The sequence below is a fragment of the Thamnophis sirtalis genome, unplaced genomic scaffold (genome assembly GCF_051295495.1).
Source record: "Thamnophis sirtalis isolate CommonGarterSnake01/CBP01778 unplaced genomic scaffold, rThaSir2_p1.2 scaffold_7, whole genome shotgun sequence".
In the NCBI taxonomy this organism is placed as follows: domain Eukaryota; kingdom Metazoa; phylum Chordata; class Lepidosauria; order Squamata; family Natricidae; genus Thamnophis; species Thamnophis sirtalis.
Window position 1 is genome coordinate 57,300,466 of NW_028261387.1, and position 26,109 is coordinate 57,326,574.

Here is a 26,109-nt window from a genome sequence, read left to right on the forward strand (position 1 = left end):
AGGTTATATTTAAACCAGGTATACTTAGATTTAGGCTAGCAGATTACCTGTGGGTTAGTCTGTAGTCTCAGTTCAATTGAAGACAATGGGAAATGTAATGCTTGTAATAATGTTTGTGGCAATAAGAAACAGAGCAAAATTGCACAGCATTTATCTATCAGGTATTCCATATAAATCAGAATACATATATCTTCTATTCTATTCTATTCTATTCTATCCTATCCTATCCTATCCTATCCTATCCTATCCTATCCTATCCTATCCTATCCTATCCTATCCTATCCTATCCTACTCCACTCCACTCCACTCCACTCCATTCTAATGAGCTTATTATATTTTCTAATATTGAATGCTATGATTTGGTTTTTAATTTATATAAAGCAGAAATATAATATACAAACACCTGCAGTTTTGCAAAACATCATTTCAGCAACATACTTTCCCATTTCTTTTTAGCTGTGTGTATTTGTGTACAAGGGGCTGTATTTAGACTGATGATACTTCGCCTGGCAGGACTTCACTGATGGAAGGAATTTATGAAAGCAACAGGTAAACAAAAAGAGCAGAAACAAGTTCCAGGAAGTTCTAACACATCTGTTTCAAGAAACTGTGATGTTATAAATACGTCAAGCAGTCTAGAGTCTGATTTAGATTCCTGCAGCATCTTCCCTGGGGTTGCATAGTTAAACCATAGACTTATTAATTCATTGGAGCTGGCATTGGGAGTAGGGGCCAAGTCACGACAACACTGTGCTGTGTCCAAAGGGTGCAATGTGTTTGATAGCAAGATTTCTAAGATGTATTATTTTATGGGGGGTGGGATACATGTGACTGTTAAATGCCTTTTTCCCATTAGGTAAAACTGGCACCTGGTTTTAGTGGCAATAAAGCTGTAGGTAGCAATAATTGGAAAAACTCTTGATTCTGCCTCTAGTTTTAATTCGATTGTTGATGATTATTGAATGGAGTTCTATTCTCCTACTTATCCTTCATGACTACATTTTTGCAGTTGTTCATGAAAATAAATTTTATATTTTCTTATTATGATGGCTGTTAGCTTGGCCATTAGAGTCAACCAAGAGTAAGATTGAACAATCTGAATTAAAAATTTGAATAAATTGATGTAGCTAGAGAGAATATATAAAATATATGGAAATAGATGTGTCTGGTGGTAATACACCAATGAGTGTGTGTGTGTGTGTGTCTGTCTAATCATGCATGTTATTCCCCTCCCGCCCCACCTACACCTAAATATTATAAATTTTATTAGTAAGATCAGAAGGCATGATATCAGATAATAAGCATTGCATATTTGATCTGGAGGGCACATTAGAAGTATTTTTTGTTTGTTTGTACACAAGTTTACTTGTATATTTCAGTGATACCCTTAGTGAACAGAAGACAACACAACTTCTACAATGGATAGAGTTAAATATGACAATGTTTTGCAAATTTGAATGCATATTTGCAATTTAAAATAAAATATATATGATAAGAAAATACACACCGTTTTGGAGACTCTTCCAGAAGAGTTCTTTGTAACACTTTGTCAACAAACATGTCCTGTGGCCAACTATGGGGCTATCTATTACTATTTTTGGATTTCCCCCCACTTTTATTTGAATAAACATGCTAGCTCATAAATATTCCTTATCTCCTTCTGTGATCTCTCCAGTGTTTCCATATCATTCAGTATTTCAAGATAAAGTAACATTTAGGGGAAAATATTCCAAAATATTCATTGCACATGTGTGTGTGTGTGTGTGTGTGTGTGTGTGTATTCATGCTATACTATCATGCAGAAGATATAGCTAAAGTGAGTTGTTCCAGAAAACAAAATAAGGAACCAGAGGTTTAAATAGCAAAATAAGTAGATTTTAATTGGACATTAGGAACTGAGATGACCCTTGGAAAGATGGGCTTATCAGTTTTGGCTCCTCCTTGGAAGGACCATCCTTTCAGTTATACAGTAGTGAGATACAAGTAGCCTTCAAAATCTTGCCAATCCCAGTCTTAAAATGAAATAAAATTCATGCCAGCACCTTTAAGTGTTAACTTGATATCCAATGTCTCATTGTCAAGAGACTTAAACCTGCTCTAATTTCACATAGTTTAAAAGTAGGAACTGACCCAAACATGTATACCAGATTGAACATCTTTGAACTCAGTTTTAAACTGTTAAGAGAATTTAACTAAATTCCCAGTTGCACTGATAAAACCAGCACAGAAATGTATCATTCCATCTGTGCAAGTAAGAATACATTTTAAGGTTGTAGCATAAAAAAGTTGCAGGCTAAGAGAATGAATGAAATTCAAATAATGTTAGTGTTGCACCTTAATAGTGTTAGGCAGCCTAGGAGATGAGGTAATAGAATTATTTGCTAGCTATTTACAACATGTCACACTGTTCTACACCCACAACCCAGTATCCTTCATAAAAGTGAAGCTACAACTTTGTATATTGGGAAAGTGCAAATAGGATGCTGGGACACCTGCAAGGTTAGGAGAAAATGAATGATTTAGTGATTATTAGAACATTCTAGGCCTCTAGCAGTTATGAATAACCCTGATGTGTATTGACTGTTGCAAAGTCTGAAGCAGAAGAAAAACCACAAAATCTATAAAATAAATTCAAAGTTATGATATGTTCTCAAACCATCTGATTTGATTTGGTTGTTTTGCTTTGAAGCATGTTCCTGCTTCAATTTGTGAATCAACTTTGATGAGTTGATTCAATAAAGGGTTTTTAAATCAAAATACTCCTTTGGAGCTTTGAACAGCCATGCTTAATAGCATCCTTTCTCTCTACTCTCCAATTGTTTTGTCCTGTAATCTCCAGAATCCCTGGGCAGAAAAGAAAAAGGAATAGCTTGCCAAATAAGCCAATACCAGCTTCTCTCCCAAAATGGTAATATTTAATCAACACCTTTCTTCCATTCTAATATTTCATAATCAAAAGGTATAAAAATAAATTAATGATTTTTAACACATTAAAGTGGTTAAAAGCAGCCATGGTGGTGTACCAAACCTTGGTAGTGCAATGGTTAGAATGCAATATTGCCAGCTAACTTTGCCCACAGCCTGAAGTTCAATCCTGACTGGCTCAAGGTTGACTCAATCTTCTATCCTTTCAAGGTTGGTAAAATAAGGACCCAGATTGTTTGGGGCCAATATGCTGGATTTGTAAACCACTTATAGAATACTATAAATCACTATGAAATGGTATATAAGTTTAAATGCTATTGCTAAAAAGCTGAAATCCTTCCAAAGAAAGATGGAAAGATAGTCAGTTAGACTGATCAATTTATTGCTGTTAATCATTATCATTTGATATTATATTAAAAGTTAGTAAATTGAATTTGTTGCAATTTATTAAAGGTAATTTGTTCTTTGCAAACTGAGTCTGTAGTTGTGTTTTATTAAGAAAGAAAAGGAAATAATTCCAGTTTGGGAGAAAAATCCATAATTCAGAATTCAGAGTTGTAGTATTCTGACAATAATATCATGATACTTTGTTTCTAAAAAGCCCTCAGGAAAAGCCCCTGAAAATCTCTGAAATTAAAGAGATATAATTTATTCATCCTTATTCCCAATCTAGTTAGTTATTAATTCTAGCGAAATTGATATCTTAAATATGGCAGGCCTTCTCCTGGGCTTCTAACAAAATTTAAATCTTTTTTCCCTCTCAGAGACAGATACAGAGATTGGAAAAGCTGCTGATGAAATTTGCTTCCCTTAACTTCCATCCTACTTTATTATATTTAGCTTAGGCCAATTGAATGTTAGGATTCTGATGCAATATGCCAGTGGCCAAGACTAAATATATGTCTGAATCCTCTATTTTGTGTTTATAAAAGAAAATTAAGATGGTCACTATTTTCAGAGATTCCAAGTAGCAGAATTACTGATCTGATAACCTTATAGTGTAAGGAATTTAATCATTTTGGTATACAGAAATGGATCTAACAATGGATTGTGTCTATAATTAACTAACAGAAAAACAAAACATAGTGATGATGGATGACCATCCAAATGTTCAATTGGAAAATAATGGTTTTGTTAACTTGGATGATGTGCTTACTTGTCAATTGAGTCTGATTTTATTCTGCTAATATTACTTTTCATAATGTAGCAATTAACTTCATTTAACATTATTAAAATATAGAGGCATGTATATTTAGCATCTACCATAGAACTGATTGAAGCAGAATTCAAGCCTACCTACAAAATTCACAAGATAATATGGAGTTAAACCTTGCTATTATGATTCTCATTGTCTAGTCCACATACCGTCAATTCCAGTGCTTCATTGAGAAGGCCATTGCGCTTACTGTGAAGGTAGGCGTGGGAAGTTCCCGTTTTGGCTACACGAATCCTGGCTAACCGGGCTTTCTGCAAAAGGAAGGAAAGAGGAGACAGGTTACACTTCAATATTAATGGGTGACATCTGAATCTGAATGTTTAAAACTTTATTATTCTGGAAGTACAAAATAGTGGAGATTAACATGGGCTTGTTCTCCTATTATTGCATTTTTCTTTATCATATAATTCTGCAAAAATTATTTTGGGAAGAGTAACTTGGTTAAAATCTGTGAATATGTTTTGAGTGACGTACCACATAAGATTGAATTTACTGAAATAAAGTACAGCAAAAAACAGCAACCCCAAACAAACATCAATGCTGTTTTATAATGGAGACAATGTAAAATAAAGAGTTATATATGTTAATGAAGTGGATCTGTATAATATATTGAAAGGCTTGATCAATTATTCCATATGATCAATATTTAATGCTGTGTTTAAAAACTGAACTATTTTTTTGTGGCTAGGTATTTCATTTTTATGCTTTTCTTTCACCCCATTTACACTTATTTTTATTTTATTGCATTCTTTTTATTCCTATATATTACAGCAAATATTTTAAAAAAATGAAGCCATCATTATTGAGTTACATACTTTTCTTTCTACTGACATGCAATGAAGCTAAGCATCAGCATTTTTACTATGAAAATAAGAAAATGGATACTTTATTAACAAAAGTTAATAATTGCTAGTATTTATTATTTCTATTCATTGTTGATTAGATCTGAATTTAAACTCTGAAGTCTATAAGAAAAATCCTGTCTCAATTATATATCTGGTCAGTGACTGAGATAAAAAGACCATAGAGTTCTGCCACATGCAGGGAATGCTCTGCCTCTGAAGCTTGACTCCACACTATTGCTATTGATGGAGCAGCAAATGCTTAGTATATTTTTGAGTATCATATTCTTGCTATCCTTTACCAATGTGTTCAGAGGTGGTATTCAGCCGGTTCGGACTGGTTCAGGCAGACCGTAGCACCACCAATTAGCTGCCCCCACCCACCTGCCACTGCCCTATCCTGTCCTTGATTTCTTGCTTTCTAGCTCATCTCAATCACATGTTACAGCTGATTCCCCCCTCCCTCGCTGTTTTACCTACTGTTGCTGACTTGGAAGATAAGCATCTGAGCTTCTAAATACTTCATTTTCAGTGCTGTCCGCAAGCACTTTAGGCGCACAGGAACAAAAAGCATGCATCCGCATGCAAACACGTGCTCACCAAACCGGTTGTTAAACTGGCAGCATCTCACCAGTGAATGTGTTCCTGAGTCTCTGTTTCTGCAATAATGTGCATTTGGATGTTCTCTACTTTATTTTCTGATTAGGAAGACTGACTGCCTACAACGGTATCAGCCCATTGATTGCAGACAAAGGAAGATGAAAGTAATGATTGGTGTGAAGGGCTGAATTCATTGCCTGTTGGGTATGACTTGTAATTTCAAAAGGGGTCAGTATCTCTCCAGTCTATTTCACTATTAATTTGGAACGCTCTTGACTTACCTACAACCAAATAAGGGAAAGAGTAAAGGCATTTTGCATATTTATGCTGCAATCCTATTGAATTAAACTGCCTTCGGTAGAAACTATTTCAAAGAAACTATACTTGGGATATAAATATAACGATGGTATTCTAAACATATTTAATGACTGTTCTTCAACAAACTACAAGAGTAGCACAGAGGAAAAACTACAACAATGAATCTAGCAAGCATGCCCATCAAATCTCAGGTGTCTTGTCTCTATACCAATATGGAAATATGAAAAATAAGCAGGATAAACTAGGGTTCCTAAATCAGGAAGACAAAACTAAACTTGACAGAATGATGCTTATGTATTGAAAACATAGAAGGCAAAAGAAACAGGTGCAATAGAAAAATGTATTCATATTATACTGTTGCAGCAGATTTGGGTTTCTGCCCAAAGAAGATTACAAAAGGAACAGGACTCAAAACCACGAAGGTGCAAGAGAGACAGGTTTATTGATGCATCAAGTTCAGCATGTTCACACATCAAAATCTGAACTGTCTGGGCTATGCCCAGGGCAGTGATTTTATACCTTTAATCAAACTTCGTCAATCAGAAGGCGTTTAAAGAGGCGTATTCATACAAAATGTTAAAACCCCTTTGCAGAACAGGGAAGTACATTTTGGAAAAATACAAAAGCAGAAATTCATACAAAAGTATCAAAAACAGGAAAGCAAAGTGCTAATTTCATACCAACAGTTTTCTGCAACTTCTCTGTTCTAATATCTTACACCCACGGTGTGCCCATCTTTGTACAGTATCTTGCCACACAGTTCCAGTAATATTTGTAATACTTATGAGGAAGTAAGGAATCAAAGTGTATCAAGGTTAATGCAAAGCTAATATGGAGTTATAGCAAGCATGTTATAGGTATCTAGTCTTACTGTGGCTGGGTGGGTTTACCTGTGCACCTCCTCCTGCCTCAATACTATATGAAATAAGAAAATACATACTTGCACAAAAATCTAGGAGTTAAAGCATGGAAATACTTTTGAAAATATTTGAGTAAAAATAAAAGACGAAAGAAAAGTGATGCCACCAGGGGAGTTTATTTTAGACCACCTAAACAGATAAAGAGGATGGGTGAGGTTTTTCTGTGTCAAATGACCATTCTTTCAGAGACACATGCAATAATGGGATAATGGGAGATTTGACATTTGCGGGAAATATAAGTCTGCTAAGAGTCAGAGGTCTAACAGTTTTTCTTTTGTTGGTAACTTCACTTGTCAGAAGATGGAAGACAGAAGAAGGAAGTGCTACTCTGAACTTAATCCTCTCCAGCACAAAGAAATTGTTTGAAGGAGTAATGGCAGCTGTTATTTTAAGGAAAGTCATCCTGAAATTTAAAATATTTAATAGAATAACAGAATAGTTAAAGACCTTGAGATCTTCTGATCAACCCCCTGTTCAAGCAGGAGACCCTATACCATTTCAGACAAATACCTGCCTATTTTCAAATGTGCTGAATGACCACACCCATTTCTTCTTAAAAATCTCCAGTGATGGAGCACCCACAACTTTTGAAGGCAAGCCATTCTATTATTTGTTCTAACTGTCAGGAAGAAATTTAGGGGACTGTCAGGAATTTAGGGAAGGAAAAACAGATCTGCATATTAGATCCTGGAATAGTAGTTTTTAATGAATTCTGAGGGAAGTTAGGTTGGATCCTATGGGTTGAATTTTTGAAACAGAAAAGCATTGGGAACTAAGGGAAATCCTATAGAGGATTCCTGGAGAAATCTAAAAAGGTTAGCATGAACAAAATGCTAAAGACAAAAGGAGATATTTATAAGGAATGGGAGAAGGATTGAATAAGACAAGTAGAATATAAGGCTGTTTCCTCAAACAGTAGGAACTGTGTCAGCAAAATTAAACCTGAGAATGTTTTGAAAACTATACTAACAACAATAAAGGTTCCTTTATCTTAAAAAAGATTATTATCTTTTTTATCCCTCCCGGAGAAGGGCGGCATACAAATAAACTAAATCTTAATCTTAAATCTTAATCTTTGAGTAGTTAGAGACAAAAGGAAAGGCCAAGAACATGTAGGTCCATTGCAAGAATGAAATCTTGACTTGGCAAAGGGTAATGTGAGAAGGCAGAACTTCTTAACTCTTCCTTTGCCTGTGTCTGTAGTTAATGTACATGCACTAGATAGTCACTTTAGTAATCTGGGATGTAAACCAACAGACAAATTTGCAGAACAGCTGTTAGTAGATTCTGGTAATTCTGGACAACTCCAGAGGACTGGAGGAGAGCAAATGCCATTCCTATCTCAAAAAAAAAAAAAAAAAAAAAAAAAAAAAAAAAGGAAGGACTTGGGCAGTAGTGGATTGCCAATTGTTTTACTACCAGTTCGGGCATGCTCTCGTGCATGCACATGACACTTCTGCACATGTGCAGAAGTGGCCAAGTGGATGGGCGGAGCCTCCCTCCACCACTACTACTGGTTCGCTTGATCCTGGCTGAACCGGGAGCAACCCACCTCTGGACTTGGGCAAGAGCAGAACTCTTAATTTCATGTCTATAAACAGAATAGGTTACAACTGATTCTGATGTTTCAGAACTACAAAGAGGCAGAAAGCAGGAGATGTTTCAAAATGTTATTAGGAACAAGTGAAATCTTCAAAATACTGAGCAAGACTTTGAATGTCATGGATGCTTTTAAAGAACAGCCACTCCTATTTTATCCCAAAATGCTTTGCCTGCCAACATGATTGATGAACATCTTGACTGACATTTGTCCTTCAATGAGATGGGTTTTACTCACACTTTGCTGTGCCTGGAACATCTTTCAACCATTTTATTTATTTAGCACACTGTCTTTTCTCACAATTCTAGGCACCTACAATAAACTTTCTGTAGAATACTAATAAGCCCAATCAATTAAAAGCCAAAACATTTCCAGAATTTGGACCCTGGCCTTATAAATCTGCACTTGCTCCTGTTGATCAAGTCCTCAGTTTCTGACACTGTCATCCCATCAAGGTAAACCAGGTCAAGAAACAGACACAACAAGGATTACTGGAATGCTCTTTTTTTGGTAGAATAACACAGTCCCTTGAAAGTGTGTCAACTTTTTTTTCTTTATTCCATCTTATCCCAAGCAAAATCAAGGCAGGGTTATCTTTCATTTCTTTCTCACACTTCCCTCTTCCTCAATTGTATAATGTTTCCTGAGACTCTTCCCTTAACAGTTTGATTATTCCTTTTGCGTCTTAAAACCAGATGTCCCTCATGTTATAAATGTTTTCATGATTTCAGTATTTTGTGAAATAATGTTTCAAATTCAAACTTTCTTACTTAAAACAATCTTACAAACAAAAACCCTACATTATTGACCACAGATAATTAATTTTGCATAGAGTTGCTTATATTTCATGGGGAAAAAATAAACAATGCTACATCTTCACACAATAAAGAATAGTGATTAAATTTAAAAATTTCCATGAATTTATTAAAATTGATTAAGCTATTAATTCAGTTTAATACTATTCATATTGACTAGTAGATGCAAGTAATGATATTTCTAAATATAATCAGTTTAAGGTTTTTCAATGGAAGGTTAACGCTCAGAGTTTATAAAAGCAATACTGTAATTCATATTATACCACCATTTCTACCGGTGAAAACTGATGTTCCGGCCAGGTTATACCTTGTCATGTGAGGGCATAACATTAAATGTTCTCCCTACAAGAATAAACCAAAGAAAACAATATAGAAATCATAAAATATTTGCTTCTCCTAGCAAAAATTTACCATGGCTTATAGAAAACCTTTAACCAACTCTGATGGATTCAACTTTAAGGTTTAAAACAAGAGAGGAAAACTTTTTATAAGCTACCTCATTTTAGTCTGCTGACAGGGTTCATTTGATCATTTCAAGAATCCTGCTGCCTCTTATCTTTGCTCAAGCCATATGGTGCATGTCAGTATGTTATATCCTTGCTAGCAGTGAAACACTGCTTTGAAAACTTACCATGTCGACTCTTTTACAATCATTGTAGTTCAAAGTAATTTTGTTCATTTTGCAGTTTGCATAATGAGGATGTGGGATGCATTCTAACTAATTTCTATAGGCCACCTACTAGAGTTCATTTTTTTTGTACTGCTATCCACCCCCAACAATTGACATTATAACAAGCTGGTTGCTTTTGGTTTCACAATGTTTCCTGGCATAAGAGACCTATAAGATAGCCAAGAATGAGAACTTGAATCCTAGTATACTTAGTATATTCAAATGTCTTTTACAAGCAGCAGAAATGGCATGTGAGGTATCTTGCATGCATACACATCCATGAATAATCAGGGTGTTCATGTTCAGGTTAAATAATGAACATCCATTCCTAGTTTAATGACCGAATTCTATTACAATGACCAGGTCATTAAGAATGGTTGGTAAGCAAATGTGTGTGGGTGTGAGAGGGGGGACAGTTTTATCAAAGGCTCTTAATAAACTTAGTAGTGCCCATATATCAGGTGTACAATTATAGCAATAGCATTTAGATTTACATACTACCCCATACAAGTGCTTAGAGCATTCTCTGAGTCATTTACAAATGTCAGTATGTTGCCCCCGACAAGCTGGGTCCTCATTTTACTGACCTGAAGGATGCAAGTGAGCTAGTCAGGATCGAACTCTTGGCTTTGAGTAGAGTTAGCCTGCAGTATTGTATTCTAACCAATGTGCCATATTGGGTGTTATAGAATATAGAACAGTATGATAATAGAAACTGCTGCCAACAGTAAAAATGATGTATTTCAAATTTTCAGCAGAGACTAAGCAAGTCATACTTGACTGTTCAAATGTCTGTAAAACCTGTCATTTTAGAATTCTGTATGAATTACTTTCCAAATGTGGTAAGGTTCATGTCAACAAGCTGTAGTTTCCTAGCAACCCTCCTTATCATTTCCATACTGACATCATATGTGCACTCATACACAAGGGAAGTACTCATTACAGGGATAGCAGGAGGAAAAACATCTGTGTCAAGAAAACCTATGTCCAGAAATAGAGATGGTGCTCTCTATAATGCTAGTCATTAAGAATTAGTGCCATGAAATATTTAGGAAGAATTGGTTTTCTGCAGTCCACATGCCACCAATCAATTAATATTGTTTATCTGCTGCAAATCTGTCATTCAAAAGAGTAACTATTCACCATGACCCGAAAAATGGGTATTGTGATTAACATCACAGGTCTAAATTGCATATTTTAGCTGTATCTATAGGTACTAACCAATTTCATTGTATTTATTTTGTACAATGACAATAAAGGCTATATATAACTAAGATAGAGATACCTCACCTGAGGCACCAGAATTAAATGTAGTTTTCCAGTTCTTTTAGTGTTACCGAAACTTGCTACCAAGTTTAAGATTTCATGTGAAAACGGGAGAAGATATATGGGAAGTAAAATATGCCCCCTTCAGAGGTGGTATTCAGCAGATTCTGACCAGTTCTGGAGAAATGGCAGTGGAAATTTTGAGTAGTTCAGAGAACTGGTAAATACCACCTCTAACTGGCCCATCTATTCTCTGCCTCCTGGGTCCCAGCTGATCGGGAGGAAATGGGGATTTTACAATATCCTTCCCATGGAGTGGGGAGGGAATGGAGATTTTACAGTATCCTTTCCCTGCCATGCTCACCAAGCCACGCCTACCAAGCCACACCACACCCACCAAGCCATGCCCACAGAACCAGTAGTAAAATATTTTGAATCCCACTTTGTGTTTACTTTACTTTTGAGTAAATATATTTTTTTTGTGGTCCCCACTCATGAAAGTAACTCTGAATCGTTAAATAAAACACCAAGCTCACACCTTAGTTTGAAAAATATTCCTTGCAAAACAAGGAAAGGATGTTTCTGCTTTTAAAAGTTATGATGAAGGCAGGAGAGAGTTCCTTAGTTTGCAGCTAAGAAGGGATCTTGAATTTTATAAACTCCTCACTTTGCTTTTGTGTTGGTGGTGATTCTTTCTCGTCCCCCCCCCACATTTTTTCCATGAATGATCAGGTGAAAATGCAATAAAAAAGATGCAGATTTTTGTACAAAATAGATATCCCATCATCTGGCTATGACTCACAAATGAAGAAGATCTTGTTCTTGTTCTCCTGATGTCCCCACTGAGAATTTTGAAAAGAAATTTTGTAAAGGAATCCTGCATTCTATTCATAACTGGTAGGGAACAGATCAGTAAAACACTGGTCATATCAATACTAATTAAAAAAATGAACATGTAAGTTCTATGCTGATAAGATTCAATTTGTATCATTTGCATTTACCAAAATGTTCTAATACCATTCTTGGCTTCAAAACGGAACTCAGTGATTCTATTTTGCATTGGCTGAAGCATTAGACACCTTCTTCATAGCTGTTACAAAAGGAGAATCAATTTTATCATATGTGTTTGATGCTAATTCCCAGGCAGGCCATTTTTATTACCATGCACTAATCTATAGAATTTGATTTCATGCTCTTGGCAAAACCCAATACTCTGCATATTTAACAGCTGCTTCAGTGTTTTTTTCTTTCTTCTGGTAATTAATATTCCAAATATCTGCAGTAGTCACATCTGCTCTATTCTGTACTGCATTGTATTCCTTGCTTACTAGTTGCTTGAAATTTATTTGTAATATACCCAGTTTTATGTGGGCATTATCTATGTACATTCACCTGTTTTAGACAAGTAGAAGAGGTTATCTCCTGCTACAAAGTATTATTCTTAGATTACTCTGTAGAAAACAATTGGTCTAAAACCTAGTAGGCATTTCAGGGCTCTACAAAATATTTTGCACTGACATTTTTCAGTGTCTGTTCATCACATATTACATTGGAAAGACAAGTGTTCCCCTTTTTTCTACCATGCATGTTAGTAATCAATGCCATGCGCTTCATTTGCAATTGTTCTGTGCCAGAACTTATAGGTCAAGAGGCCAGCCTTAGACCAAAAAATAAATAAATCACATTGCAGGAATGCAAGGGTTCCAGGAAAAAATATATATTCAATTTCAGAATTGAAAGTTCAGTGCAGACACATCCAATACCCAGGAATTAGAACTAAACGTACCAATCCATCTGTCTTTCAAGGAACCTCATTGCAGATCTTTGCCCTGTTTGCTGGAACCTTTGCATTTGCAAGAGCTAAAGATGTTTAGCTGCTCAGTTTCTAAACCAGGAAACTCAGGCTGCTCGAGGGCCTTGAGAGCAGGTGGTTGAGATCTTTTTCAAACTGAATATGCCAATATGCCCTATTTTTTCTAAGCGCTCACTGGCTCATATAAGATTAAAAGCATTCAAATCCTGTTTCTCCAATTCAGACTCTGGCTTGTCAAACATGCCTAGAGCAGCAATATGGCAATTGTTTTTGTTTTTCTGGTGGACTGGTTCCTGTACCGTTTAAAAATACTGTGCTCTTTCATTCATTCATCTATTTCTCTATCATAACTCCATGGCTTAAGTCAATAGCAGACATTCAGCCTTAACTGTATGTTAACTATGAATTAATTAATTCTCTCTCTCTCTCTCTCTCTCTTTCTCTCTCTCTCTCTCTCTCTCTCTCTCTCTCCTCTTGTCTGTCTCTCTCTCTCTCTCTCTCTCTCTCTGTGTATGTATATATAAATATTTGAGAGCTAACATGTTAGCATAGCACTTTGCAGTTATGTTTGCCTCTTCTAAATCCATTCTAAATGAGGCACTACAATTAATCATGATGTTAATAATATTCCAATATTATCTATTTTAATCAGCAGAGGCTCTCTATGAATATGCAAGAATACTGCAGGAGCATTAAACTATAGGAAGTGCTGCCTGCTTCCTTTGTTGAATTTCCTTAACACTAATTATTGGAGTAATATGGTGCTGTGTAATAGAATGTGGGAATGGGAGACTGGGAGAAGGATTCTGCCTAGGGAACAGTCAGATAAAAAGCATAGTATATAGTGAGTGGAGCAAAAGGCTCAGGAGAGATTTCTCTAAGTAAAGGTGAAGGAAGATCAGACTTGCAAGACAAATGAGGCAAACTGGAAACCCAGGCAGTTAAACTAATTCTATTTTATTGTAAAATTATATTAACAGAATCTTGCAAGCCCTACATTTGCTGTTACCTTTGCAGCCCAATAACTTAAGGAAGATCCCTCCTGAGCTGTCTGTTATGCAGCTGTGGGCTATGTTCTCTCTTTTCTGACTTCCCTAGGCAGCACCTCTTTGCGTGATGTCCCAAGGTATAATTTTATGTGGGAATAATTTTGAAGGATGGTGGGAAGATATGCTGCCTGGAGAATGATCAGACTAGAGTGGGAGGAGCCCCCAGTGGCTTAATGGTCAGAGAAATAAATTTAGGTCCTGCCCTAATTGATCAGGCTGTTAAAAGTGACAGCAGGAGGCAAGGTCATTCCTACCTACCCTTATATGTTGGGACATGAAAAAGCAATAGAGATATTGAACGGATTTTCTATACCAGCAAAAATAATGGGTTTTATGCAGTTCAATACCTTTGCTGTGATGCCTGGAAACAGCACTGCTTCACTATGCAGAGCGACACTAAAGGGACATTTCAATGAAGGTTTAACTTTACTAACCAGTTTTCAGATATTTTCTATATACTGTACATAATTCTACTTACTGGTATTCTATGATTGACTAGGGGTAAAATAGATTTAGTTAAACTATTGATTTGAATAGGAAAAGGTAGTTATTTTTCATGACATTAATACCAGTCAGAACAAAGTGCAGTTAACTTAGATTGGATCTCATCCAATATATTTGGGTGAAATATTTCTATTCACTCAATTTTTAAGTTAATGCTTCTCAATGTATTAAGAACAACAATTGAACTATACCTGGGTCCACTTCATTATAAAACAAAACTAGCTAAAGTTAATAACATAGACAAGTTAACTATAATAAATGGACATGTTCCTGTTAATATTAGCTCTTTAGTAAATAATATTAGTCCTATCTTTAGCATTTACATTTGCAGTGCTGTCTTCTGCAACTATCATTGAATATGTATAACCACTTTTTGCATGGTAAAGCAGTACTTTCATTTAGTGTATGCGTTACTAAAACTCCCTCCCTCCCTTCCTTTTGCCTGCCTGCCTGCCTTTTCTATTTTGGCAAATGAATATAGATTAACAATTGTATTAAGCTTATTTTAGGCTTTTTACTACAGCTTCTGTGAAATTCTCATCTAAAATAGTTTCAAAAACAATTTTCAACCTGAAAGGGATTAAGAAAATAAATGAGGTTTCTTGATTACTATTCCCCTGCCAACCTCCCACCCCTGTTATGATAAGATGCTGTCAACATGTCAGCTACTAAGATATAGGACAAACCAGTGAGCAGTCAGAAAAGTTGCAGGCATTAAGTTAGTGCTTAATTTGCCTATGAGAACAATAGTGTGTAAACTTTTTCCATGCTTTATCTGTCACAGTCACTTACAAAGATCATGTTGTCTTAGTCTTAGAAAGGAGAGTAGAAGAAAATTCTAAGAAGTGTTTGTATGACACAAGAAGAATCACTGAGTCAATTCTTTTTGTAGAAAAAATTGAGGAATGCATGACTGCTCATATAAAAGTAATCTAGAATCCATGTTCATCTGAGCATAAGTAAAAATGGTAACACTAGACACATTTGTTCATGTGCATTCCATTCAATATCTGTTTAACTACTTTGTCATACAACAAAGAGATAACCTTGTAGTTAACTGAAAACATGTGCAGTGTATTTTGTACCTGTAATAATAATGTGGGGATAAAGGACAAGGCCATAGAGTTTAATTCATTTAAAAAAGAAAAAGATTCATGTAAAACTTCTGTATCAAAGCTTCCTTGTGCCCTATCTTTCGAAGAGCTGAGGGAAGATATTAATTATGCACATGGAAATTTAATTGGTTAGAACTCATTATATTTCTCCATAATTTAATAAAATTGCTAACAGTATGGAGCTACGCTTTATTCCATATCTATCTTCATTAGTTTCTGAAGATGAACGATTCCATTCTCTTCTTATATGGTATTCTTTTTAAATCTTATTTGCCCTTGGCTGGTAAAGCAACTGATCATCATTGCAAACGCAGTGTATCATTTTATCTTCTTGAACACAGGAGAACATAATTTCCAATCTATTTATAGAACAATGACCAGAATATGGAACTCAGTAAGTACAGATATACAAGATGATTAATGAGGCAGATTCTGTAGCTAGACTGGACTAGATTTAGTCAATTTTTAAAAACATATAATTCCTTTCAGATATCTTGCAGAGCTTCCCATTCGGTTAGGTATCTGATTAAGTCAAGCATGGTTTCTTCTAACATGTATTGATATCAAATTGATATCTAGATTTTGAAACAATTTTCATATTTTAATGTTGGGTTAGTTTTCTCTCTGTGCAATACATTATTCACACTATCTTGAGTAGTCCAGTAGCATCATATCCTTACCACAATAAGATCTGGCCAATAAGGCCAGTTGTTTTACAACCATTTAAAGTTAAAATGACCATGGAATGGTCATTGTAAATGGTTGTGCTGCCCCTTCATATTTAGAGGACTGCATGTGGGGATGGGACAGCTTTACAACTAATCATAATATTCTAGCATCACATGATTGCAATTTACAATATATTTTGTTATTTCCAGAAATGTTTTGCTGTTTTTTGGCAAAATATTCCTATTGAATTAATGGGTTCTTTTAATATCCATGGTGTTTGCTGTGAAAAAGTCTAGAACATTACTTTGGTGCCTCAATTTATATCTGTGATGACTTATCATCATAATTCCAAGATCAGTTAGTCATAAATCAAGGACTACCTCTAATCCCTAAGAAAATTCTGAGCATGAATTTGTTCTGTTATGATCCTCCTTGTTGTGCTGTTATGGAACTGCAATGGTGTCTGATTTGTAAAGGTTCTGTGGCTGTTGATTTATAGCATATTACAGCATCACCCAGCCATTGCTAGGATGAGTTACACCCTGTCTCATTAATGATTTATAGCTACAGTGATAGCTGGATGATGGTGTAAGATGCTGGTTGCCAGAATATAAAAAAGATGTTGAGGTTATAGCAAGAATGCAGAGAAGAGCAACAAAGATGATTAGGGGATTAGAGGTTAAAACATATGAAGAATGGTTGCAGGAATTGCGTATATCTAGTTTATTGAAAAGAAGATTAGGGGTGTCCTGATAGCCATGTTCGAATATCTAAGACACTGTCATAAAAAAGAGGAGGCTGCCCTATTTCCCAAAGCACCCGAGGGCAGGACAAGAAACTATGGATGGAAACTAATCAAGGAGAGAACCATCCTAGATTTAAAGAGAAATTTCCTGACAGTTAGAACAATACTCAGTGGAATGACTTGCCTCCAGAAGTTGTGGGTTTTTGAGTTTCCTGCCTGAGCAGGACATTGGATTAGAAGACCGCTAAATTTCCTTCCAACCACTTATTCTGTTATTCTGCTATAAATCATTAACAAGAAAATCCACTTAATATTTTGGGTAGGGTTTTTATTATCATAGGGGTTTATTAATTTTTCTAATTTCTGTTTATATGTTTCATCCTCTATGCCATCCTGAATAGAGACCCTAAAAGTTTTATAAATAATCAACCAGTATATCAAGTGCGATAAGATCTTTCTGAAAATCACAAATTAATTTGTGAACATTAATTGACATATACGTAAATCTATTTCTCTTAAAGATGAATGTGTAATCAAAACCTTATACAAAGAACACCCAACCTTATATCAAAGGCAGAAAGACAAAAGTTGCCAATGCCATCCTTCTCCCAAATATGGAATAGGAGTCCATTTCAGTAACACATTTACTCCAGTTGTCATGGAGACTTATTTCCCTGGTTCATGATTCCACTCTATAGCGTTGGTACACATCTCAGCTAGAATGGGCCTTAATTATCACAACTGATAATTTAGGAAGCCTGAGATGCTTTCTGTATGCCACATAGTATGAGGCTGCCTGACTAGAGAGCCAACAAGAAAAAAAAATTCTGAAATAGATTTTGGTTTTTACTTTTGGTTGATGCTGCTTGACAGTTATGATCAGATGTACATGAAGAAAAGGACTGTTTGAAAGACAATCTGCATGACTAAAAAATTTCTGATGGAAAGTCTTTTGCTGATTTTGATATAAATCCTGGTCATGAGAAGCTGTATGTGCAGGACAAAATATTCTGTCATTTTTCTTTAATCTTCGATTAGTTTATATGTATTTTTTTGAAATTTCAGGACTCATACATTCTTTACCTTTAATTAAGGAGAGAAGTTAGAACAATTAATCAGTGAAACAACTTGCCTCCAGAAGTTGTGAATGTTCCAATTCTGAAAATTTTTAAAAAGAGATTGGACAACCATTTGTCTGAAATGGTATAGGGTTTCCTGCCTGAGAAGGGGGCTGGACTAGAAGACCTCCAAGGTCCCTTCCAACTTTGTTCTTCTCTTCTCTTCTCTTCTCTCCTCTCCTCTCCTCTCTATTTTAATCTTTATCTTACCAATTAAATAGGTCTTGTGGTGGGTCAATCTTGACAGTGAAGAAGTTTTAGGTTGAGTGATAGATAACATAAATTATATTCATGCCTGTGTTGACTGAAAAGGGAGACACATGTGCAAATTTATATTCTGTGAGCACTTAAAATAGCACACTTTCAGATACAGAGTAATCTTAATGCACAGTTCTGGGTGTAAATTACCTCTCTCAAGATAGAGGCAAAAAACTATGTGAGGGAAAGTAAAGTAAATGAAGTAATTGAACATGAGGTGAAAAATTGGAAGGAAAAAACAAACAAACAAACAAAGACCTGGAGCTTGCACTCTCTTTCAACAGAATCCTTCAGATTTTGCTGCATACACAAAATGCCAATGTTTGCAAATTAGGAGCTTATTCGCAAAGATTTCCTCTTGAGCCTCTTAGAGATATGTTCAGATTTCTCAGACATTTCCTTCAAAAGCTTCTGCTTGGCCTATAAGCTCCTAGGCTGGTGCTAAGTTCATCTTTAATTTTCACTTTCTGTCTTCTTACCCAGCATCCTTTTTAGAAAGTTTTGAGTCTCTTGGTTTTCAGACTCTAAATAGTTCCACTTTATAATTTTGGAGGGTGAGTTACATCAACTGCTATTAAAATTTAGCAATGTTAATTAATTTCTTCCAAGAATCTGGACAGGAATCTAGAAACCACTATATCAACCTGTTGTTAGTTTTGAATTGATGATATGAAGCATGTTAATGTTTTATTTAACATATAGTTTACATTTAGGTCAATAAACAAACTCAAAAGCTTATCTTGAGATTTTTCTTTCTTATTAGTGAATTAAGGGAATGGAGTCAGAGCTTCAGAGAGTGAACTCTGAAATATCTTTGGTATTTAACTGTGATTGTGACAGATTCATCAATTATAATAAGTCCTGGTATTTTCAAAAGATGAGATCTTACTTCCATATGCCATCCCATACACCCTTTTTTGTTTTGTTTTGGGCATTGATTTTTTTGTTAGACAAATGAATATTTTTAGAATTTGTCAGCCTATCTGTTATGTTAGTGACATCTTTATTGACAGATGTGTGAGACATCTTTCTCTGAGGCAATATAATGCCATAAATCTAGTGTTAAACATTCATCTCACCATCACTCTTCATTTTTGCCTTTGCCAATTGCTATCGCATCTCCCCCAGCCTCTGGGGACATGGGTTGTAGGGCTGAAATATTATTGGTTTTCATAAATGATAAAATAGACAAAAGGAAAACACAGGTTACATGTACCGGTATTATTGTCGCATTTTCATATTTCCTCACATGTTTCCCTCAAAGTTACATCATTTATGGTATAAAATCTTTTTACAACTTCCATTTAATTCTTAGACCATTTAGGAAGGTTGCTGGGGGGGGGGGTGGTCGTTATGCTTGCAATCAAACTATTCTAGACTTTTTTTTTCTGAAAAAAAGTAGAAGTGGTAGCAAAGGAAGCTTATAAATATAAATGGAAATTGGTGCACAACAGCCTATCAACAAAATACTACAAAGTCAAAAAACCAAACTAGCTATAGATTCTGCTGCTTCAGAATCAAAACTGGACTAGTTCAACATTGTTTTGTAAATATACTGAAATGAAGGTTTGAATAATGCTAATAAATAGAGAGTAATGAGAAATATTTATTTAACAGGCAGTAAAGTATTCTGTACACATTCCAATTTCATTTGAATGAAGGATCTTTCCTTCTTCACACTAACAAAACTAGAGAAATGATATAATAAATTGAGGCTATTGTAAATAGTTCTATCTCCATACATACAATGGAGAAGATGATGAATGATCTATAAGGAGTTCGCAAAACTATTTTACCTCCTCTTCCTACATCAGGGTTGTCAGACTCAAGTCCCACGGGCTGGATTTGGGCCAGGGGGCTGGCCTGGAAATAGGAAAGAACTGGCCTGCGGTACCAACTGGCAGCTGAAATGAGGAGTGAAGGGGAGGGCTGCACGTGCCCCATTTTGCCAGCAGAATGCTGCAGGAGGCTCTCCAGGCTGAAAACATGCTCTGCCATGCCCTATTTTGGCCAGCAGGGTGCTGCAGGAGGCGTCCATCCTGTCTCCCCTCCGGCCAGGCTATGGATGAGAACTACTATGCTGATCTAGCCCTGGAAGAAATCTAGTTTGACACCCCTCTCCTACATGGTGTAGGAAAACATGGTATAAGAACAACTATGAAAGGGTTGTTTGCAGCTTTGATATGGCAGCAGAAGTGGAATGCACTATAACCAACCCCATCATTTCTCATTAGCCTTGATATGACAGGAGTTTGCACTTGGGTCTAGCTTACCTTCTAATTTCTGTAATGCCCTGGGTGATACTGGAAGAGTAATAAGAAGGCAAAGTCTGAAAATAATTAAGGGTTCCCAAAGCAAGCATTATTCATATATATTTGAAATCCTTTGTATCAAAATAATTGTGAAGAGAAGATTTTGCAACATTTGAAGGCTGAAGGGCAAAATACTTCCCCATGACTAAACGTGAGTGCACCATATGATGTCTGAATCATATCAATATGCTATACTGCAACCAAAATTTTTATTCTGTACAGTTTTTAATATTTTAATTTTAAGGTAATGTTTATCTTTTATGCTTTTAAGATCTATATTGAGAAATGGCCATAGAGCTTAAAGTCTTGAATAACCAAGAGCTGTAGTAAGTATATAATAAAATAAAACAAAGCAATAATTATAGAATTACTATGTTAGAAAACCAATGTAATTGACTGAGCATATGGAACAAGCTTTTCCTTTTGAGACCCATCAATATTTCCTCTTGGGTTTCTCTTAAGTGGGATAAAGTTTTGTGGGGTTGGGGTGAGGAGGATGGAGGGATGAGAAAATTTTCCATATCTATAAATCAAGGAGATAATTATATGATTATATAAAATAAAGTGAGTGTTATAAGGGCTTCACAAAAGAAAAGGTATAAAAGATACAGTGGAAGTGGCTTTGTAGATAGTTTATGATTGGGGATTAATACATTCTGAAACTGGGAAAATATATTGCTTGGCAGCTATTTTATATGTCAGTTTAAATACCAATACCCCACAAGGTTTAACTTTTACTCTTTCATAGATCGACTTTCAAATTGTGCAAAATGTTTAAGATGTACTGAAAAAAAGTGTGAATTAAGGGAAAGTTTTACACCTTCAAAATCACATTAGCCCAGGGCATTAACAAATAAATGGAAGCATTCAACATGAATTAAAAAGCACAATGGCTGAGAAATGTATTTCATCCATGAGTAAAAAACACTTTAAAAAAAAAGAACTCTTCAGGTTTTATGATCATCAAAAGGAATTGCTTCAATTGTAGTCTTATAAAATGCATAACTGAACCCAAACTAATCTTTCAAAGATTATCCGATGTTATAAAACCTTTGCTGGAATCATAAATTAATCACTTCCACTTTAGCAATGTTGCTAACAAAATCTGTTGGCTGCCTCATCCGAGGTTCTTTTGTGTTTCACTTTGTAGCTAAGGATCTATACTTCAGTAAAACAACATTTGCTTTCCATGCAAGAGGTCTCATTTGCCATTCCAGCAATATCCTAAGAAAATTCTCTTTGAAATCTTTGCGAATTGCAGATAGTCAATGTAAGTGACATTGCGTTAAATGGACCAAGCAATCTGATTTGGTATAAGGAAAGATTTTGGAAAGAACTGGTAAAACCCATAAAATATAAATACCTTCAAATAGAAGTAGTATGACTGTGGCAAAAAAAGCAAATATAGTACTAATAGTAATAGACACCCTCAGTATAATTCCAAATAGTTGGTGCATCAGTTGAACACCAACAACATTGACAAAATCACCACCATCCAATTGCAAAAGATAGCTTTCGTTGGAACAGCTTATATGTTCCAATGATCTTTGGAAATAACTCTATACATGAATAAATATGCCAAACCAGTTTAAATATTTGGTTGACTGGGTGATAAACCATAATAAATTTTATTTAGACTGAAGTCACATCCCTGGGGTTTTCCTCACTTTAAACTGTTTGCTTGTTTTCTCCTTCATGTCTTTTTCTTCTTTAATTCAATAAAAGCTGGTTCAAAATATTTCAGAGCTATTTCCTTCAATTTCTATGCTTGGGTACTTGTTTTGGATGCAGATCAACAGACTTGTTACTAACTCATATGATATTTTAAGGGTAGCCTTGAGCTACTCAGCTGGCAGCCAATTTTGCAAGATAAATTTGGTGCTTAGCAGTTTAAAATTCACTCTTTATTTTTTTTAAAAAAGCAGAGCAAATTACATTGTGCTATTATGTATACTCTGCAGGTGCTCATTATCTGGATTGCTGCACGGCTTCCTTTTGTTTTCTACCACATGAAGCATAAGTTAGTGAAATGAACTTCCAGGACTAGTTTGGTTATTGTTTTTGATCATTCATATTAACTAGAAAGCAAAATCATAGATGTGCAATATCATGACTCCTCACCTTTTTTCTACATGCATTAGAATTTGTATGGAATTGTTTTAATATAGTGTAATTTATTCTTAGTATACAATACAATTTACGGAACTGGTCTTTGTAGATTGGGGAAATTGTCTTTTTGCTCCTCCTTCCTCCTCGTCCTCCATTCTACAGGATTTTCATAGTCTTATAGACTCTTAATGATCTCATAAATTATTGGCCAATTGCTCACAGTCAATGTTAAAAAACTACTCAATCCCTCTCAGTGTCAACCCCCCCTCTCCCCAGAAGCTACAGGAAAAAAATAATAACTGAATTAACAAGGCAGTATGAACATCGATAAAGTCACTTGATTTGATTTATTGCTTTGAACTGATTCCTGTAATACTGATTTCTACGGCTAAGGAAAATGAGATTATCTCAAAACATTACCAGCAGTGAATATATTTCAGGATCAGTCATAACTGGTGAAAAAGAAACTTAACTTTGGTTCTGCACTCTGGGAGAACATAAATTCAACTGTCTAATGAATTCACTGATCAATGAACACTACAGATCAGTTTCCAAGACTCTGTATGTTAATCCCTTATCTTCTTGACAAGAGCTCTAACTAATGAGACTCACTGTGAATCTGTCTTTCTGGATTATATTCTGTTGTTAGGGGCTTGATAGATCCTCACTTAGATTTGCAAATGTGCTTTGATGTTTTGATTTGACTGTAGCTTTGCTGAACTGAAACATCCCTTCAGAGCTAATTCAACCTAATACATTGGAGATTTGTTCTTTTTTTCCCCTTTAGCTTTCCTTTGCATGCTTCCTGGATTCTGACTTTTGTATCTACTCTGAAATTGTTTTGCCAAATCTTTTCTGACTTCTCACTAGCAAAATTGATTTTGTCTGCAATATATTTGGTTTGCTGCTATCTTGAAGACCAATTTTGACCACCCAATTTTGTTATGGATTTTATTTTTACTGGATTTAGCTCTAAGAGATTCTAGCTAGAAGAGAATATTTGTAGCTAAACGTTGAACTGTGAGATCCTTGGTGCTCTCTGAGCTTGTTAGTCTTTTGGCAGATGTTTCATTACCAAACTAATCCATTAATAATGTTACCTAGTTTGGTAATGAAATATCCACAAGAAAACCACCAAGTTCAGAACTACATAAATAAAATGGCAAAATAATTATGACACAGCACATGGATCTTTTAAAAAAGTCATAGTATTCCAGGGAACTGAAGATAGTTTATACTACAGTATAAAGAAGAAAGGAAAAATGGGAAGCATTGATATTAAATGTATATTATGTAGTATCTATAATTGTATATTTAAATGTAGAAATACTTCTAGTAGTATTAATTATCCTTACAATCTTAGCAAAGATGATGAATTATGCCATAAATAAGCACATTGTAATTGAATCAAATTAATATTTCCTTAAATTAATGCTGTTTAAGCAATAACTAGTTATCCCATGTCATGTATTTCTACCATCTTTTGCAGGTCAAGGTGCAGCCATGTTGATCCCCTTGTCATGAAAATTACTTTCAGAATAGCCCTTTGAGGTAAGTTAAGCTGCAAAATAATTGCAGGCATAAATTATATTTGATCACATCTCTCTCTGATTCTGGTCTGACACATTAACCACTTCATTACACTAATAATGTTAGTTTTATTCAAGATAAGATTACTGACTAAATTGTATGTTTCTGAATATTGATCTCAGATTTAAAAGCTTCAGATTTTCCTGTAAGGCTTAGATTATGGGAAGGTGTTTTTAGAATCAGAATTAGTTTGTAAACTGAATGAGCTATGGAATATCCCTTAGGGCGGGGACAGATTAGGTGTACCATTTGAAAAGTATTTAACACATCCTTTCACTTTATGACATTAATGAGTAGCAAGGAATAGAGATGGAGGAGGCTTGTATAGAAAGTCTTTTCAATCAATACTAAAATAGCCCTCCCTTTTTTTTCTTGTAAACTCAACAACGTCCTTTATTCTCTTCAGCGATAGTAAATCTGATTTATAGTCATTCCTTTCAAAAACTTATTTTGATATCGAAAAGGACTAATAGAACAAACACATGTGATTTGTTACAGCTAACAGAATCTTCCTGCTCAGTGAGCCATTTCTATCTGGTTATTTGAAAAGAAGAGTAATCTAAGCAATGCAAAGGCAAATGCTATATATGTTTAAATATAATGGGGAGAAAGAGAAATCTGTGTGTGTCAATGGGAATTGGATAGGTGGACATGGGAAAAAGTTTGGATAGTTTCTTTATGTTGAATATTAAACATCCTTTCAATCACATCTTTCTTTTTCTTCAATACAGGTAGTCCTCGAGTTACAGCCACAATTAAGCCACAATTTATGTTGCTAAGTAAAACATTTGTTAAGTGAGTTTGACCCATTTTATGACTTTTCTTGTAACAGTTATTAAGTGAATCATTGCAATTGTTAAGGTAGTAACATGGTTGTTAAGTGAATCAAGCTTCCCCATAGACTTTCCTTGTCCAAAGTTTGCAAAATGTGATCACATGAGCCAGGGACTCTGCAACCATCACAATTATGAACCAGTTGCCAAGCATCTGAATTTTGGTCATGTGACCATGGTCATTAGTGTGAAAAATGGTCATAACTCACTTTTTTCATCACCGTAACTTTGAATGGTCACTAACTTAACTGTTGTCAGTCAAGAACTACCTCTATTTCAGGTACAAATCCAATGCAAGAACTTTTTTTGTAAGGCACAACATGCTTAAGCATGTTGAAACTCTCAGGACTACAGAAATTTTCAAGAGAGCTGATTTGGATTTTGAGGGGAAACAAAAATTTTGGCCTTGTTAAAGCAGCTGCACCTTCTTCCAGACTTGCAAAAACAAAGATAGCTTCAACTTCTGGAGCAGTCTCAACTATTTGGAAATAAGTCTGAAACTATTTGGATCGTGTAATTGCACAAAATGGAGATGCAGAGATGGACATCAAATGCTGCAATGGAAAAGCAACAGCTGTTTTCCAGAGGATGAATAAAATCTAGTCCTCCTGACCTAGATCATTGAAACTCAAATTATGTTTGCTTGCCTCACTATAATTGCCTGTAGTGATCCCAATAACTTTTTATGCCAGTGAGATCTGGAAGGCGTCAGTGAGTATTAACAAGAGACTTGACAAAGATACCTTCACTATTCACTATTTTGACCATGTTACTAACAAAGAAGTGCCCCAAAAGGGCTTCTCTTGTCATTACATAACATGG

At 35.3% G+C, this 26,109-nt stretch overlaps 1 protein-coding gene across 2 annotated transcripts in view; it reads right to left on the minus strand.

Moving 5' to 3' along the window:
* Window positions 1–26,109, minus strand: part of KCND3 (potassium voltage-gated channel subfamily D member 3) — a 291,154-nt gene that overhangs the window by 25,295 nt on the left and 239,750 nt on the right. For both annotated transcript variants that reach the window (XM_014067356.2, XM_014067355.2), the window contains exon 4: window positions 4,291–4,392. In XM_014067356.2, coding sequence (XP_013922831.1) covers window positions 4,291–4,392 — 102 coding nt within the window. The remainder of the gene's footprint in view (window positions 1–4,290; window positions 4,393–26,109) is intronic.